The sequence below is a fragment of the Alosa sapidissima genome, chromosome 12 (assembly GCF_018492685.1).
Source record: "Alosa sapidissima isolate fAloSap1 chromosome 12, fAloSap1.pri, whole genome shotgun sequence".
Lineage (NCBI taxonomy): Eukaryota > Metazoa > Chordata > Actinopteri > Clupeiformes > Clupeidae > Alosa > Alosa sapidissima.
Genome location: NC_055968.1, coordinates 17,042,362 through 17,059,861, shown reverse-complemented (window position 1 = coordinate 17,059,861; position 17,500 = coordinate 17,042,362). Strand labels below are relative to the sequence as shown.

General features: G+C 47.1%; 1 protein-coding gene across 2 annotated transcripts in view; it reads left to right on the top strand.

Moving 5' to 3' along the window:
• Nucleotides 1-17,500, top strand: part of ssbp4 (single stranded DNA binding protein 4) — a 64,797-nt gene that overhangs the window by 14,054 nt on the left and 33,243 nt on the right. For both annotated transcript variants that reach the window (XM_042057504.1, XM_042057503.1), the window contains exons 3-4: nt 1,176-1,237; nt 6,477-6,561. In XM_042057504.1, coding sequence (XP_041913438.1) covers nt 1,176-1,237; nt 6,477-6,561 — 147 coding nt within the window. The remainder of the gene's footprint in view (nt 1-1,175; nt 1,238-6,476; nt 6,562-17,500) is intronic.

Below are 17,500 nucleotides of genomic sequence, written 5' to 3'. Positions count from 1 at the left end.
AATATCTTTGCTGTGTGGACAAAACAAGGCATTTGAGGACATCATCTTGGACTTTGGGAAACAGTGATGCACATTCTTTTCACCATTATATCAATCAAATAACTAATACATTTATCAAGGAAATAATTGACAAATGAACGGACTATGAAAATAATAAAGATTATTTTCATAGTCCGTTCATTTGTCAATTACTTCCTTGATAAATGTAAATGTTGTAGCTTTGCAACATGCTGTGCATGTGGAAGGCTTTGATTGGAGCCAGTGATTCGAGGACCGTGATTCGAATCAAAGTAGAGAAGAAGCAGTCAGCTTATATTCTGTCTAAATGATCCCAAACTTTTGAACGGCAGTACTTTTGTGACTGCTCTCTGCTTATTCCAATGTCTATGCAAGATCCTCTCCCACTGTCTGTTCTCAACGGTCATGGTCACTCTCCCTCAAGAGATAAAGCTGGTTGGCCAATTGAGACAGGCCTATTCATGTTGGGTTTTGTCTGCTGTGAATATCATTTCTCAAATATTTGTTGGGTTTGGAGACAGGATTACATTTCATTTTCAGGGTTCTGATAGTCTTTTTACTTACAAACCACATTTCTGCTAGCCCATTCCTAATGTCACTTTTGTCTTTATTCCCTTGAAACCATACATTACACCATACATACATTTGGCACCCACATCAGGAAGCATGTCCTCTTCCATCACTCCATGATTTTATACGTGATTGCTCCTCTCCTGTCATTCAGAGTGTCATGATTTGCCATGTATAGGGGAACTACCCAGTGTGTGCCCTGAATGCAGCATGTGTCACTGAAGAGTGCATGTGAATGTTGATGTGGATGTTTTTGTAAGTTAGAGTATTCTTTTTATTTCAAATAGGCACCAGCATTTCAAAAGAACACTTCTATACTATAATACCCCTTGTAATACACGTAGCAGGTAAAATATATGTAACACTTCAAATAAATTATGGCCTTCCACAGGCTTGTTACAAAATCTGCTGATTCCGGAACGTGTCCTCTAATTTTAGTTGTTGTCATGACCGTATGTGTGTCTCTCCATGAAACATGCTGTATATTTAACTGCAGTGCCTCTTAAAGACTGCTCAGTTTACACTGTCTGACCTCTCTCCCTCTGTCTCCCCCGCTCTGTCTATCTGCCTATCCTTTCCTCACACAGATACGATGGGAGAAGAATATCACACTAGGGGAACCTCCTGGATTCCTGCACTCCTGGTGGTGGTAAGGGTTCAGTCACCATTCATCATGTGTTTCAAAAAATGTGTAAAATGTCTTGGGTCAGCATTACAAGCTAATGAGTATCATCAAGATAAACAAAGACACAACAAATTGCAATATTAGAAGTATTAGAACAGCAGGGCAATGTCCCTAGACTAAATCAGTTGCATACCACATGATGAGGAAGGATTTAGTAATGTCTCTACATACCTATCATAAGTCTGTTTCTTTCTCTTATGTCTTTCACATCAACAGGGAAAGTGTTAAGGCTTTTCTTAAAATATCCCAGTCTATATCTGGTTGGAAAGGCGATGTAGCTGTTCTGTCAGAAAACAGACCCTTTTTTCATATGCAGTATCTCAAAGCGACTGCATACTGCAGTTATCATCAAGGACAAGACATCATCATGTCCTAATCCAGTTTCTCAGAATGACAACTCCTGCAGCCATCTTCTCCCCTTCCAGTTCTGTTGTCACAGATAGCTTGGAATCATGGGGACGAGTGTGGCAGTATTGGGTGGGGACAGCAGCAAAGCGCGTGGTGTAGCAGACCGTGATGCCTACATCTCTCACACCTGAGGGGTTTTGATTGACAGCCATTTCTCACGCTCACTTTAGCTGATGTTCACCAAACACCGGAGTTCATTATTTCCATGTTAATCAATTCATTAGTCAATTGTAAGGTTGCTGTTGTTGAGCTAATTAATCAATTGTATGCTAAGCTGGATAGTTAACATGCTTGAATGAAATGGTGTGGAGCAACTTTCTTTGTGCTCTATTGATCCATTTGTCACACATAACTTGTTCAGAGGTCCAGTGGTGTGCTTCAAGAGGCTTTTTTTGAAGTTGGTGAAGAGTCGCACAGCCCGCTGAAAGAGCATGCTTGGAGCGGTTGAAATTCTGTGAACATTCCAGTCAGTGAGCTATTTCAGAGGTGCATTCAGAGACCCCTTGCCTGTGGAGAGTGTGACAGGAGCTGGTGGTGAGCTGGAGGTGAAGACAGGGTTGGGTTTGAGTCCTGAGAGGGACGTGACCCAGGAGAGGGGGATGCTCGCTGGGCCGCCAGCACGTGGACTCATGGGGGGCTCACCCATCCACCCAGCCAAAGGCCCCCTCCTCCCCCAAAACAAAAGCTCCAGATGGTAAGGGAAAGCCCCCACCCCCGCGCAACACGCTCCTCCTCCCGCCACCTTTGTCTGGGGCCTGTCCTTTGTTTGCGGAAGAGACCCCAAACGGATTAACCCGTTGCATTCCTCCCCCCTCCCCTTTGTGTTAAACAACCACCCCCCAAACACACACACACACACACACACACACACACATTCACACAGACACACGCACACAAACTCCTCCCGCCTTCCCTTGCTTTTCCTCCCCTCTCCTGTCTCGAATCGTTTCCTGTTAGGAGGAGCTGCATGGTGTGTGTGTGTGTGTGTGTGTGTGTGTGTGTGTGTGTGTGTGTGTGTGTGTGTGCGCTCGCGCGTGTGCATGTGTGTGTGTCTGTGTGTATGCATGGCAGTAAAGGGGGGTCAAGTGTGTGCTTGTCTGTGTACGTGTGTGTATGTGTGTGTGTGTGTGTGTGTGCTTGTCTGTGTACGTGTGTGTGTGTGTGTGTGTGTGTGTGTGTGTGTATGTGTGGTGGGAGGGGTGGTCAGTGATCCGCATCTGCTCGGAGGGATAGAGAGAGAGAGAGAGAGAGAGAGAGGGAGAGAGAGAGAGAGAGAGAGAGAGAGAGAGAGAGGGAGAGAGAGAGAGAGAGAGAGAGAGAGCGTGCGAGCAAGAGAGAGTGAGACAGAGAGAGATAAAGGGAGTGTGGAGAGAGGGTAGGGTGCAGGTGCTGATTGTTGATTGTATCATTCACCCCTTTAATTCCTCTCTCGATCGATTGTCTCCCCAGACTGAGACTTGGCCATGCGCGTGTCTGCATTTTCTCTGGTCCTCATCTGAGCTTGCTCACACACACATACATACACACACACACACACACACACACACACACACACACACACACACACACACACACACACACACACACACATACAGCTCCGGTGTGCGCATGGGGATGGCCCTTTGGAAATTGCTTCCAGCTGAAATTCCTTTTTCACAAGGGGCTAAGAAAACACTGAAGCAAAACAGACACAGCCAGCAACCCCCACAAAAAATCTCTGTATTATTTGTTCTCGAGGTAAAATACAGGAAGTTTGCAGGTCCGACTGAAATCTGACCCAGCCTATGAACGGCTTCTGACGCAGGCACCTGTGAAATAACCCCCAACAATCGGAAGACTGAGGAGTAAACACGCACACCCACACTCATGTACACACACACACACACACACACTCATACACACATACACTCTCTCTCTCTCTCTCTCTTATACACACACACACACACACACACACACACACACACACACACACACACACACACACACACACACACACTCTCTCTCCTGAGTCTGATCCTAAACGATGAACACACACTGCATTCATTTTCTTTATTTCCCTCTTTTTGCATCTTTGTCTTTCGCTGGAGTTTATTAGCGTGGTCCGAGGGGAGCGGAGCTGCTGAGGAATGGTGTCCGGGCCTGATTTAGTTTGCTACTGCTGGCGGCTGCGTTTTAAGTGCAGTTTCTCCCTGTGTCGTACACCGCGGCAGAGTCGTCGGGAGAATAGGAGATTTCAGTGGGGCATTTAAGATGCAGGGAGCCTTTGTTTCTTTGCCTTTATGCTCTGATTGGATCGTTTTGTCTTATTAAAGAGCTCTAGAAAGCTATAATGAGCAGACAGACACACACACACCAACACGCACACACACTCTTTTTCTATTTCTTTCTTTCTTTCTCTCTTTCTCTCTAACTATCTCTATAGCTATTTCTGTTTCTTCAGGATTAATGGAACAGATTGTTCACATTGAACACCGTAAGGTGCATCATTAGGTTTGTTTTCGCACTCCAACCACAAATAATTGGGATTGATGGTGATATTCATGTATGTGTGATTTTCCCATTTATTGGACTGTGTGTACGAGAGTATTGTGGCTGTGTTGCTGGTTTGCGTGCTGGCCATCTATATGTGTTTTGTAGACTCTTGATAGGACGGGCACATAATGGTTGTTGCTTAGTGACTAGTGCTCATTGAGCTTCAGATAAAAACATATACCTGTTTGTTGTTGTTGTTGTTGTTGTTGTTGTGAACCTAGATTAGGAAGTCTCCACTGTCTCTGGCTTGGGTATGGTAGCACATACAAAGCTATATCTAAATCCAGACTAATAGCATTTTTCTGTAAGATGTTTTTGACTAGAACTTCTAAAGTGACATAATTTTGCCATTTTCATGAACAACAACAGTGTACATATTTAATAACCTAAAAAGCTGTTTGAGGACATTGTGCTGTGTTGTAATATGCTGTTACATGCTAAATGTATTAAGTATAACAAAGGCATCATACTGCTGCTTTACTGCTTTCAAACAGCAACAATATCACACTAAGCTTGTCCCTGGCCCCCAGCTATTTTGAGAAGGTTTTAGAGTTGAAGCCAGCCGATAGAATGTCTGGGACTGGACCCAATCAAAGATATCAGTAGGTGTAGCTCCACTGTCATGATCAAAGCTCTTGCTCACCCACTTTGGCCTAACTGGCAGTTGCAGGAGACAAGGGGCAGGCTAGTTATAATCAATCCAAAACCTAGCCTGATACATGTTGCACTGCTTTTCTAGATAACCAAGTGCAGCTTGCACCTAATTCGATTTTCCAAACACTTGATTGGATTTACGGTGTAGTGGATGAATTTCTGTGGGTTTCGCTAAAGGAAGGTCTACGCAGCCTGGCACCTTCATGGAATTTTCTCCTGCGCCACTTGTCCATTGTCAGCCTGTACCCTGTACACCTTCTTTCTGTTTGTTATTTCTCTTTGTCCTGATGTTTGTCTATTTGTATGTTCCCAGCCCCAGTGCCCCTGTCCACCACATCACAGTCTTTAATTGCCACATTCTCTGTCTTTTTACCACTCTTTTCAACACCCTTGTATTGCCTTAAAAGACTACATCAGGACACTACTAGAAGTAGTAGACAGGACCCTCCTCCTAGTCTTTCCCCTTTCTTCCATGGGTTCCCCATCAACTTTGGCAAAGGAGCCATGATCCACTTCCCCCTCCGCGAGTCAATGAGGGCCTCTCCAGTTAGCCGATCTCGTTTCCAGATGTTGAGTTTCCTCGGATCAGTCAGAGGATGTGCCGAAAGGAGACGGAAGGAGGCTAAGTGAGCAGAGTGGGCTGCAGCCCCCTTGCTCTCTGACCCAGGGGCCTCCTCAGAGCAGCTTAGAGCCAAGATAGGGAGGCCACGGACGCTGGTCAGACTGAAGAATTGAGTCTGGAGTGGTTCTGACTAACTGAGGTGAAGCGGCCTTTGTGCTGTCACTTTGCCTTGATCAGTCCATAATGCCTAGTTTATCATATGTTTCGAGCACTCAAAAACGAAGGACGAATGCAGAAAGACATTTTTTAAGACTCTCTCCTTCACCGCAGGAATCTTGTTTTCCTCGTTGCTTCCTCTGCAAACGAATTGCAATTGATTGGCTGTGTATTTATCTGTCAGTTTGCCACCAGCATACATCAGCTCTCACTGTTTTGCCCTTTCTGCAGTCTGTCATATCAAACCTAAGGCTTTACAAGCACTTCACAAACTCTCATTTTGTCATATCAGCGAGAAAAAGAATGTGCAGCAAGAAAAAATGGCCCATGTAGGAAGCAGGGGGGTGGGGGGCATTTTTTTTTTCTTTTTTCAGCAACTCGCCCTCTTTTGCAGATTTTACGAGCTCTCCAGTAAATCAATATCTAAAGAGCGGCACCATTTAATGCAGACCTGTTAAACAGGTACTTAATTTCAATGAAGTAATTAAGAGAGCGTTTGGAGTGAAACCTGCTGCCCTGCAGTCCTTTTTACACACTGTATTTCCTTAATTAACAAATATCACACTTAATTGATCGTCAACCTGCAGGTCTTGCCAAACAGAATGGGAGCTACCTGGGGCTGACTGATGGTGTGACCCAGCTGAAGTCCTGGGCCATTGCTCACTGCTGTGTCCTGTCATTCTACTCTAGTTCAGGCCATATGCTTGTGTGTTCTCAGTGTAAACAGAAGCTCTTAAAATGTTCACTTGTTCATGCAATGTGGTGTTTTATTGTGTTTTGAGAGGACTCCGTTCTTCTCATGTTGTCTTTTTCATCCATTTCCTGTTGCAGTGTGTTCTGGGACTTGTACTGTGCCGCTCCGGACCGGCGAGAGACGTGTGAACATTCCAGTGAGGCCAAGGCTTTCCACGACTACGTGAGTTCCCTTTTTAAACCTGTCTCCACTCAAGGGCTTTTGGAACTTGCTGCGGTGTGTGTGTGTGTGTGTGTGTGTGTGTGTGTGTGTGTGTGTGTGTGGGAGGGGGCACGTTGCCATGGTTGGGGGTCTATCTGATGACAAGTTGGGAGGACAGCCTGGACATTTCTGTATCAGAGCAATAGACTGGAAGCCAGCAGTTTGGGGTGATAGCATTTTACCATTTAGAGAAGAGCATAAAGTTGAATTGCATAGAGTTGAGCTGTCTTTGATTGCTCAGTGAATGTCATTCGGTGCCAATAGATATTGGATTATTTTTTCTGCTTTCCAGTTTGTGTGGCTTGTATTCTTACCTCAAACACTGAGTGTTGTGCTCTGTGGAGCCAAGTTGTATGTCGTTTCTGCTGGTCTGTGTGTGTTCTCGTGGTTGTGCCAAAGGCCATTGCCAAACAGAAGTTTCCCTCTGCCACCTCGCCCCACTTCCTCATGGTGACCTCTGACCCTGTAGGGTTTACCTAAAGAGCCTAGCTGAGGGCAAAGGTCAAAGTTCAGTTTATCGTTCAGTTCATGGCTCCAATAAAGCAGCTGTCTGAGCCAGTATTGGGACCGGGCCAGTCGGAGGGTGGCCTGAGGGTTAGTGCTCTGACCTTTCAGCCTGTATGACCCCTGCAGATCCCAGTGACCTCGCTCATCGGCAGGGAAACAAGGAGCCTGGGTCTCGCTGGTCCTCTCTGTGCTTCCCACAGCAGCATTGAAAGCCATAGATGACCATGTCAACGTGACTGCCACTGTTGACCCCTATTCCCGCACCACCACCATCCTCCATCGTGTTAGCCCCAGCTAAACGGAGGCTTGAGCTGCCTGTAGACACACCTCTCGGCAGGCTTAGCGTGTGGAAGATGCCGGGGAAGACACAGGGCTCCACTCTTTGTTCAGCTGGATACTCACTTGAGTTTATTTTATCATCTCAAACAAAAGCTCCAGCTACCCGTTCTGCTGCATTTTTATGTTCCCCACTAGTGTCATTAAAATACAGGAGATGTGTGCGCAGAGGACTATCTCAAGTCCCAGAGAACGTAGTGTCCTGCCTCTGCTTGCTGACTGGCCTGAGGATGCTGAGGCAAGAACGTTAGGAGAACCTCGGAACAGCAGATGGAACTGTTCTGTGATGTTCTCATTTGACGGCTTTTGCCATCGGGGGTGTGCTTCGGGCCCCCTCTCCAGCTGACAGAAGAAGTTTTCAATCTCACATTCATCTATTGTGTCTATGCGTGTTATGCCTCCATAAGATTAATTACATGGCTAATTAAATGCCGTGGTTAATTAAATCTGACGTGTGTTCAATTAATCTATGCCGCTAATCTCCTCATGCGTCTCAGTTGAGAGGTGCGGGGAGTGTCGTCAAGTGTGGACTGCCGCCCTCTCCACACTCACTGACCACACACATGCGCTGACGCACACAACACACACATAGCAGAGGACTGTCATCTAATGTGTAGATCCAATACTTGCTGACCACACACATGCACACACTCATATGGGCGAGCGTCCAGCCAGCGTCATTAATGCCTGCTACTGTCTCGGTGTGCTGCAAGAAATTGTGTTGTGTGGGAATTCGTTTTTTGAGTATGGCCGATTCTATGTTGAAATCGGTGTGGGTGTATTTAAAGTGTTTGTATGAATGACATTGCATGTGTGCGTGTGTGTGTGTGTGGGTGTGTGTGTTTGTGTACACACGTGTGTGTCTGGACACCCAGACGGGGTCAGTGGGCGTCATGCCGCAGGCCTCAGATGTCCAGGCCTCAGAAGTTCAGCTCTCAGGATTAATGACTGGTTTCCCCTGACCTCTCACCCCAGTGGATGGTCTCGCAGGGTCAGGGGTCAAAGGTCTTAAAGCCACCTCAGGTCTGGGGGAAGGGTGGAGACTCCGTCCTCTCAGGAGTTTGGACTCAAATCACTGTAGCAGTCAATGTAGCGGCTAAGTGTTTTTGGAAGTGTGGAATGGGGAAAAAAGTAGATGACTTGCCCTGGCTGCAGGGTATTATCATACAAAAGTGGATGTGTATATCTGCGGTGGTGAACATATGCTTTAATGTGTCAGTACATGTTTTTGCATGCTGGTGTTAGTTTGTGTTCTGAAGGATATAGAAATTAATGTGTTTGTGTGTGTATATGAGTTTGTGCTTGTGCATCTGTAAATGTGTGTGTGTGTGTGTGTGTGAGTGTGTGTGTGTGTTTGTGTGTGTGTGTGTGTGTGTATGTGTGGCTGGTCAGCGGGGAAGTGGGCAGAAAGGGCTAATATTGTGTGAATATTCTTATCGGCCGCGGTGGAGGTGGCGGTGTGAGGAGAGAGGAGGAGGAGGAGGAGGAGGAGGTGCGACTCCCGCGGGGCTGAGCCCCAGCTCTGTCTGTCTGATTAACTCCGGCCCCTCCGCTCCCCCCGGACCGGCCGTCCCATCAGGCCTCTGTCTCTGCCCGCGCGCTGATAACGCCACAGCAGCGCAGCCCCACAGACCCGCTCCCCCGAGCCTCACACATCACGCCAGCAGAAAACAATACACACACACACACACACACACACATACACACACACACACACACACACACACACACACAAACACACATACACACACACACACACACACATACACACACACACACACACACACACACACACACACACAAGCTCCAGACCCACAGGCCCACTACCTGGACCTCTGCTTAACTCTCCACTTCTCTCTCTCTCTCCCTCTGTCTCTCTCTCTCTCTCTCTCTCTCTCTCTCTCCCTACCTCATGTTGGGGCCTCTTGCTGGCCACACACTTGAGTTGTTGTGATTGGAGCTGTCCAGCATCTGATGGCATCTGTGTCTCAGTGTGGGCTTTGTGTTTACGGTGGAGGCCGTGGCAGGGATAGTGGCCGCAGTAGTGGAATCTGACTCTCACTGTGTGTCTGTCTGTCTCTCTCTCTTACACACACACACACACACACACACACACACACACACACACACACACACACACACACACACACACTCTCCTAAACTGGCTTTTATCGGTCTTTATTCTAGCGAATGGGGAGAAGAGTGGGAGAATGAGCTGTCTGCATAATGGAAAGTCTCACTGATGGATTGACTGAATGGCATAGGCGAGAGATACCACTAACTGATGCTCCTGGGCTTACTAGTGATTTCTCTCTTTTCCTCCCTTCTTTCTCTTTCTCTCTTTTTCTTTCTCTCTCTTCCTGTTCATTTGATATGCATAGAAAACATCAGCATCTGACAATCACCAATGGCCAAATCATGCTCCAGCTCTGTCTCCTCATTAATACCTCATAAATATTCAGTGCTTATCCATCACGCCGTGACCCCTTCGCAAACTGCTGCCATAGCGATGACCTTTCACCCACAAGTGCAGGGAGCCTGGGCTGGCCAGACTAGTTCAGTCAGTGTCTCTGTCTGAGGTGGGCTATGGGCTACGACTGTGGAGGGGTTGGTGATGAGCGCTGTCAGACTGTCAGCATTAGAGCTACCAGTCTGAGTTGATGCCATTGGCATTTGGGTTCCTGATGTTCTGTCTCTGATTTCCGGAGGATATTGCTGAGCCACTGGGAAGGAAGATGTGGGATTTTTTAAGCCTTTGCTTTTTTACATGACTAGTTTGTTCCGAGTCTTCTAAACAGCTTGCTGTTGTTGCAACACCCCTGTAACTAGGTGTGGATAGTGACTCAGCATGTTGTGTTTCTGACAAACAAAACACAGGCACTATCCTGCTTCATTTTTGGCTTCTTATCAAAGCTGGCAATTCTGTAGCTTTATCTTATGCTGTATGCCCTGAAATATCATAGAACAGGGAGATGGTTTACAGTCACTGCACCATAAACGCATTGTCTTAGCTTTGACCTGAACCACAGCGCCGGTAGCCATTTTTAACGATGATGGTGATGATGACTCACAAAGATGTCACCCATCTCCTTCGCCTCAGTGCGTCCATCAGAGAGTACAGTGGGGTATAGACACACTGATGTAGACCGAGTATCATATGTGTATCATAACGAACTGGAGCAAATGACCTGTCACCACACGGCAGTCTGTGCCACTCATCGTCGGCGCTGCAGGTTCCTCATCATATTCCCCACAGTGTAAGCAGACGCGAGCCTGTCATCGCACTAGGCAGCGAGCGACCGCGCATGTGGTCGGAATGCTGATGCGACCAATGACAGGACGACTTCCTGCTTTTCGAGAGACTGGTTCATCAGTGGGCTGCCGTGACGGTGGAGGCGTCCGCTGAGGCATCGATGTGGGCGGGGAATGGGCCGGACCCGGGCTGGGATGGGGGCGGAAACAGGTGGTTTGGAGGCTGGCAGTGACGCTGAATCCCTTTTGTTTGTGTGTGTGTGTGTGTGTGTGTGTGTGTGTGTGTGTGTGTGTGTGTGTGTGTGTGTCTGTGTGTGTGTGTGGCCAGGGTTGGGCTTGTCTGTGATCACTCCAGGTGGTGTAGTTTGATGAGGGGGTATGGGGGGGGGGGGGGCATGAATGGGAATACATTATGTAAGGATCTTTTGTTTGTTCTCTACCACTCTTTTATTGCTCTCTCTCTCTATCTCTTTATCTTCTCTCTCTCTGTATCTCTTTCTCCCCCCCCCCCCCCCCCCCAATCAAATCAAGTTCAGTAGTTCACCTGACACTGTTCCTCCTCCATGCATTCATACTGACTCGCTTTCTCTTTCTTTCGTTTGCGCACGCGGCATACACACACACACACACACACACACACACACACACATACACACATACACACACACACACACACACACACACACACACACACACACACATACACACATACACACACACACACACACACACACACACACACATACACACAGTCTTTCTTTCTTCATTTCTGCTTCCCTGTCTTTGTCCCCTCCCACCCACTCCTCCTCCTCTCCTCCTCCCTCTTGCTCTTTCTCTCTGTCTGTCTCTCTCTCTCTCTCGCTCTCTCTCTCTCTCAGTAGAGTCGGTCCTCTGGCGCTGTGCCAGCGATGCCCGATCTCTCCTGGAAGCTGGGAGAGGGGGGCGGTATGACGGCATGCCGGAGCGATAAAAAAGACTGATAATAATAATCATCAAGAATAAACAAAGAGAACAGAGTGAGCGTGTGAGAGAGGGGTAGAAAGACAGCTAAAGCACAACACAACAGTCAGACTAGTCCCCCTGGCGCTGAAGGTTACTCTACGCCTGGACCACTGGCGTATTCATGTCCACTGTGTCCATCTCTCTCATTTTTGTTTAGCCACCCTGATCCAACTGATCAGTCTTTATGTGTGTGTGTGTTTTTGCTGCAAGCACATCCGTGCAGCAGGGATGGACGTTTGGTCTTTGTGCTCTATGTTTACAATCTCTGCTCCTCTCTCTCTCTCTCTCTGTTTTTTCTTTCTTTCCTGCTCTCTCTCTCTCTCTGTTTTTTCTCTCTTTCCTGCTCTCTCTCTCTCTCTGCTTTTTCTTTCTTTCCTGTTCTCTCTCTCTTCTTATTCTTCTCTCCAGGCCATTGGTGTTGTGCAGTGTTTAGTTTACGTGTTTTCCTTCCATCATTACTAGAGTTGTGATGCACTCTGTGTATATGTGTGTGTGTGTGTGTGTGTGTGTGTGTGTTTGTGTGTGTGTTTGTGTGTGTGTGCGTGTGTGTGTGTGTGCGTGTGTGTATTTGCATCCTGACAGGCTCTCTGTGGCGGAGCTCCTCAGAGTGGTTGTTAATATTTGATCCGTCGGGGGGGGAGACAGAGAGACAGAGAGAGAGAGACAGAGAGAGAGAGAGAGAGAGAGAGAGAGAGAGAGGGAGGGAGGGAGGGAGGGAGGGAGGAAGGAGTAGGGCTTCTAGCACATCCCAGCCTCTCCTGCTCACTCGCTTGCTGCCCCCTCAGCTCCTGTTATGTGGGTGATGCTATAGGTGTGTGTGTGTGTGTGTGTTTGTGTGTGTGTCACTCTCATCATTAAATCGTTGTGCTCAGAGTATGATTTGAATGCTCTTTGTAGGTGTAATATCTACTCAGTGGAAAGACATATTTGGGTAGAGAGCGTGGTGCATCATACTGATTTCTCATAATTCCACTGAGTTGTGTCTCTCTCAGCACGGGGGTCCTTCAGCTTGGGGAAGAAGCTAAGTGTGTGTACTAAGTTAATGTCTGCGTGTATAGTTTTGCCAAAGTGTGTGTGTGTGTAAGTGTACTGTGTGTGTGTGTGTGTGTGTGTGTGTGTGTCTGTCTGTCTACATAAACTTGTGTGTGTGTGTTTATATGTCTATGTAAGCTTTGGTGTGTGTGTGTGCGTGTGTGTTTGTGTGGTGTGTATATATTGTGTGTGTGTGTGTGTGTGTGTGTACTAATGTTTTGTGTGTGTGTGTTTGTGTGTGTGTGTGTGTGTTTTGGTGGATAAAAGTGACTACTGGCCACAGCTTTCTGCAGAAAGTCTGAATGCATATTGTGTGTGCATTTATCATGATTTTGCATGTCTCCTCCGCATGTCTGCTTGGCTTGTTTGTATGTGTTAGGGATGGTCATCAGTGCAAGGGTAAGCAGAAATTCCATCCATTTTACCCAGACTGAGGTTGAAATGCAAATAGACATAGGTAAGGCACCACAGTATAGACTGTTAGATGCCCAAAAGGGACTGTTTCAGGATGTCTTTCAGGAGATACAAGCAATCGTTAAAGAAACTAGCAGCACTGGCAGAAATTGTGCATTTCTACTCTTTAGATTGCAAGTTCGGCAGTAAGAGATTGACTACTGCCAGGAAATGTTTATAGGCTTGTATTGTTAAGAGCCAAATTGGAAATGTCCATCGAGGAACATTTTAATTGCAGTCTGTTTGCTTCACTTTGCTTCAATAAGATCTCAAGTGTAGTTTGTAATGAAAATGACGCTTTATCACAGAGATCTCGGAGACTGTATTCATGTCATTTTCAAATCATAACAAATGTAATGCCACAGCTCTGCACTCCAGCATCTACTCATGTACTGTATGAGAATTGTTTCAAATACTCATCTTACTCGTGCACGTGTGTGTGTGCGTGTGTGCCTGCGTGTGTGTGTGTGTGTGTGTGTGTGTGTGTGTGTGTGCGTGTCTGAGTGAGTGAACACCGTCCAGTGCTCCCCGTCTGGAACATGCATCAGCTACAAGCTCTCCCCACCATGCCCGCGTTTGATCCAATCCGAGCTCAAGTTTTTGAAGTCCATGGCGGTGTCGGGCCCTGGTCCAGCCACGCAGAGAGAGAGACAGGGAGGAGGGCGAGAAAGAGAGAGAGAGAGAGAAAAAGACAGGGAGGGGGGGGGGGGGCGAGAAAGAGAGAGAGAGAGAGGGAGAGAGAGACAGTGAGGGAGGGAAAGAGAGAGAGAGAGAGCAATGATCATTGTGAAAATCCCCAGCCCGCAGGAAGAGGCATAAATTACCGCCCATGCACAAATCACACTACACCACCGGCCCTGCCTCCCTCTGCCTCTCTCTACCTCTCTCTGCCTCTCTCTACCTATCTCTACCTCTCTCTACCTCTCTCTGCCTCTCTTTACCTCCCTCTGCCTCCCTCTGCCTCTCTCTACCTCTCTCGACCTCTCTCGACCTCTCTCTACCTCTCTCTGCCTCTCTCAACCTCTCTCTACCTCTCTCTACCTCTCTCTACCTCTCTCGGCCTCTCTGACTCTCTGCCACTTTCTGCCAGTGGGAAGCCTGGTTTCCTCAGGCGCTGCTGTTGCCTCGGCCAGCTCCGCTCTGCCAGACTCTCCTGTTGGCCGTCAGGGATGTGTGTATGAACGAGAGGGATTCTTTCCCTTCACCTCCCGGAGCGAGAGCCGAACAGCTCTACCGTGCTCATTAACAAAAAAGACTTTGGTCATACACCTCTATGAAAATTCCAGTGTCTTTATTTTTTTTCATCATCAAAAAAAGCTCTATAATGAAATGTTTAAGTTAAGTCATAAAAGCCAGGTGTGCTCTGTCCACCTGTGTGCATCCCATGGGGAAAATTTTCTGGATATTAACAGAAGTCCTTGCACAGAAGTCCGTCACCTAAGGAACAGGGTATAGAGGTGGAGAGCAGAACAGGATGAAAACTCTCTCAGGAACTAGAACTCCGGACAAACCAGGGCCTTGTGTTTTTCAGAGCTTAGGGGGGGCTGTTCCGTCTGTAATACCTCTCCGACTATCTGTCTGCACATCTTCAGACGGGATGGACGCGGGGAGGAGAGGAGAGGCGTCTTATAGCTGCAGCCTCTGCCTGCCATGGAGTCTAACTTTGCGGGCGTCTGTTCTTCAGCAGATGAAGGGAGCCAGAGTTGAGGGGTAGAACTTGTGAAATTCCTGGGAAGCAGAGTCATTAATGAAACATGCTCAATGTGTGTGTGCGCGGATGTAAAAAGAGAAGAGGTGTTCAGCACTGACAGCTCAGGTGATGCGGGTAGAAAAGACGGAGTGTGGAGGGGCTGTAAGGTGATGGTTACTGTAAATGGAGGCATCAGGTCTTACCAGGTGTTTTCATATGGGTAATGGGGAACTGTCTGGGGGGAGGGATGGATGGATGGATGTTTTTCTTTCTCTAATTGAGAGGTGGACATAACCAGTTGTGGGCCCTCTTTTACACTTTCTGTGTGTGTGTGTGTGTGTCTGGGTGTGTGTCTGTGTGTGATGGTCACAACGCTGCCAGAGACCCATGCCAATATCACTCTGAAGTACCAGCTGGGCACACACACACACACACACACACACACACACACACACACACACACATTTTCAGTTGGAGCACGCCTGTTACAGTGTGCGGAATCCATTTTTATGCGGTGTGTGTGCATATCTGTATGTGTATGTATGTGTCTGTTTGTGTGTCTGTGTATATCTATCTGTTTGTGCATATAACACACGTTTCACTGAATAAAAGTGCAGAGACAAACACTCACATGGAGGCCTGCGTTGGAACTCCAGTTGTCTGCCAGTAAGAAGGACGTGTAGATGGTCCTTCCAGAGACCGGCTCAGAACCCAACGTCAGCTTTTCTGTCACTCTTCTCTGACAGTGTTGTCATTTTCCTGTAACTGAGATCTTTTCTTTCACTCAAGTCTTTCATCCTAAACAGTGACCATAGAGAGCGGGAGGGTGTGGACGTGTTTTGGTTTCATTGTTTTTATACCACTAATGATTTATATGATGTATATATCTCTCAAGTGTTAAAAACATCAGAGTTAAAAAAAAAACTTTGGGGCATTTAAAAGAGGATCAAAGTCTGGGCCAATGAGCCGTCAGACAGAACTTTGTATTTCCTCACTCTGGGTATACATATATTTCCTGGTCGTAAAGCAGCAGAAGCAGCAGGAACGGGAGTGTCAGGATAGAATGGGTCCCATCCGTGCAGAGCACACACACTCACACGCATGCGCATGTACACACACACACACACACACACAGGTAAAATGGAAGAGAGATTTTATGGTCGCCATGGGCATATTTACAGACAGTGAGCCTAAAGCAAAGAGATTATTATTGTGATATCCTGTCCTCCCAGCAGCTGTGAGAGGTAGAGAAACTGCTCCCTACTGGCGGAGTTATTTCCTGTGTGTGCGTGCGTGTGTGTGTGTGTGTGTGTGTGTGTGTGTGTGTGTGTGCACCATTACCACTCAGCACTGTTTGAAGTACTCCCTCCCTGTCTGTTCCATCTCTGACTGGCTCACAGTCTGTCACACACTCTCTCTCTCTATTTCTCTCCCTCACACTCACTCAGTCACTCTTTCTCTTTCCATCTCACTCTACCTCTCTCTCACTCCATCTCTCTCTCTCTCTCTCTGATGGCCTATGGTCAGTTAGTGCTGTGGAGTGATTGTGGAAAAATGGGCTGGCGCGTCCCACTGCTCTGCTCCCCACTCCACTCCACTCTGCCCCGTCCCCACTGCTGTGACCTGAGCCCCACTGACATCCTCAGGTGTACTGACCGCCTCATTTAACTCCTAATGTGCCTGGTGTGTGTGTGTGTGTGTGTGTGTGTGTGTGTGTGTGTGTGTGTGTTTTAGAGGGTGAGAGAGACAGCAGGTTGCTTTTAGCTAAGCTAGAGGTCAGGGCACCTTATGGTTTATGCACAGTAAAGCATCTGGGCAGCTACCACACACACACACACACACACACACACACAATCATGGCCATATAAATAGTCAATATCAGCAAGTTTTTTCTACTTTTCATCCCTCTCTGTTTGGACTCATTGTAGTTGCATATGGCTGTAGGGGTTAGGCAGAGGTCAGAGAATCTGCCCTGTTCCAAATCTTAAATCTCCTAATTCTCCGAACACAAAATCACACACAATCCAGATCACACCATCAAAAAACCCTGCCAGCACTGGGGTGCTTTGTGGGATGCCTGACCTGCAGTTCAGCAATACTCTCCCAGAGAGTAGCTCATCTGTTTATTCTCTCTCTCTCTCTCGTTCTCTCTCTCTCTGTTTGTTTGTGTGTGTGTGCCCAGTTGTGTTGTTTTGCTGACTGTGATTCTTGTCGTTCACTTTCAGATATTTATTTATTTATTTGCTGATGTGTGTGTTTTTGTGTGTGCTGCTTTGTTTTTATTTTTGTCGTCTGTGTGTGTGTTATGTGTGTTGCTTTTTGATGTATTTGATGCGCACATGTGTTGCTTTGTGGTGTGTGTGTGTGTGTGTGTGTGTGTGTTGGGGAGGCTGGAGTGTTAATCCCTGCAGTGCTCAGGAGGATTACTGTCTGCTCCATATTGTCGGGAGTGGGTAGGGGGAGGGGCTAAAAGGCTGAAGGCAAAGGCAGAGCTGAGGAAGATGGCTGTTTTATTTATTAATTCACACACTCTGTCATTAGTTTACATATGTATTTATTTATAGTTAGTGATGTATTTCTTTACTAATGTATAAGGTTGATTTGTTTTCTAATTCATTTTGCCCTGAG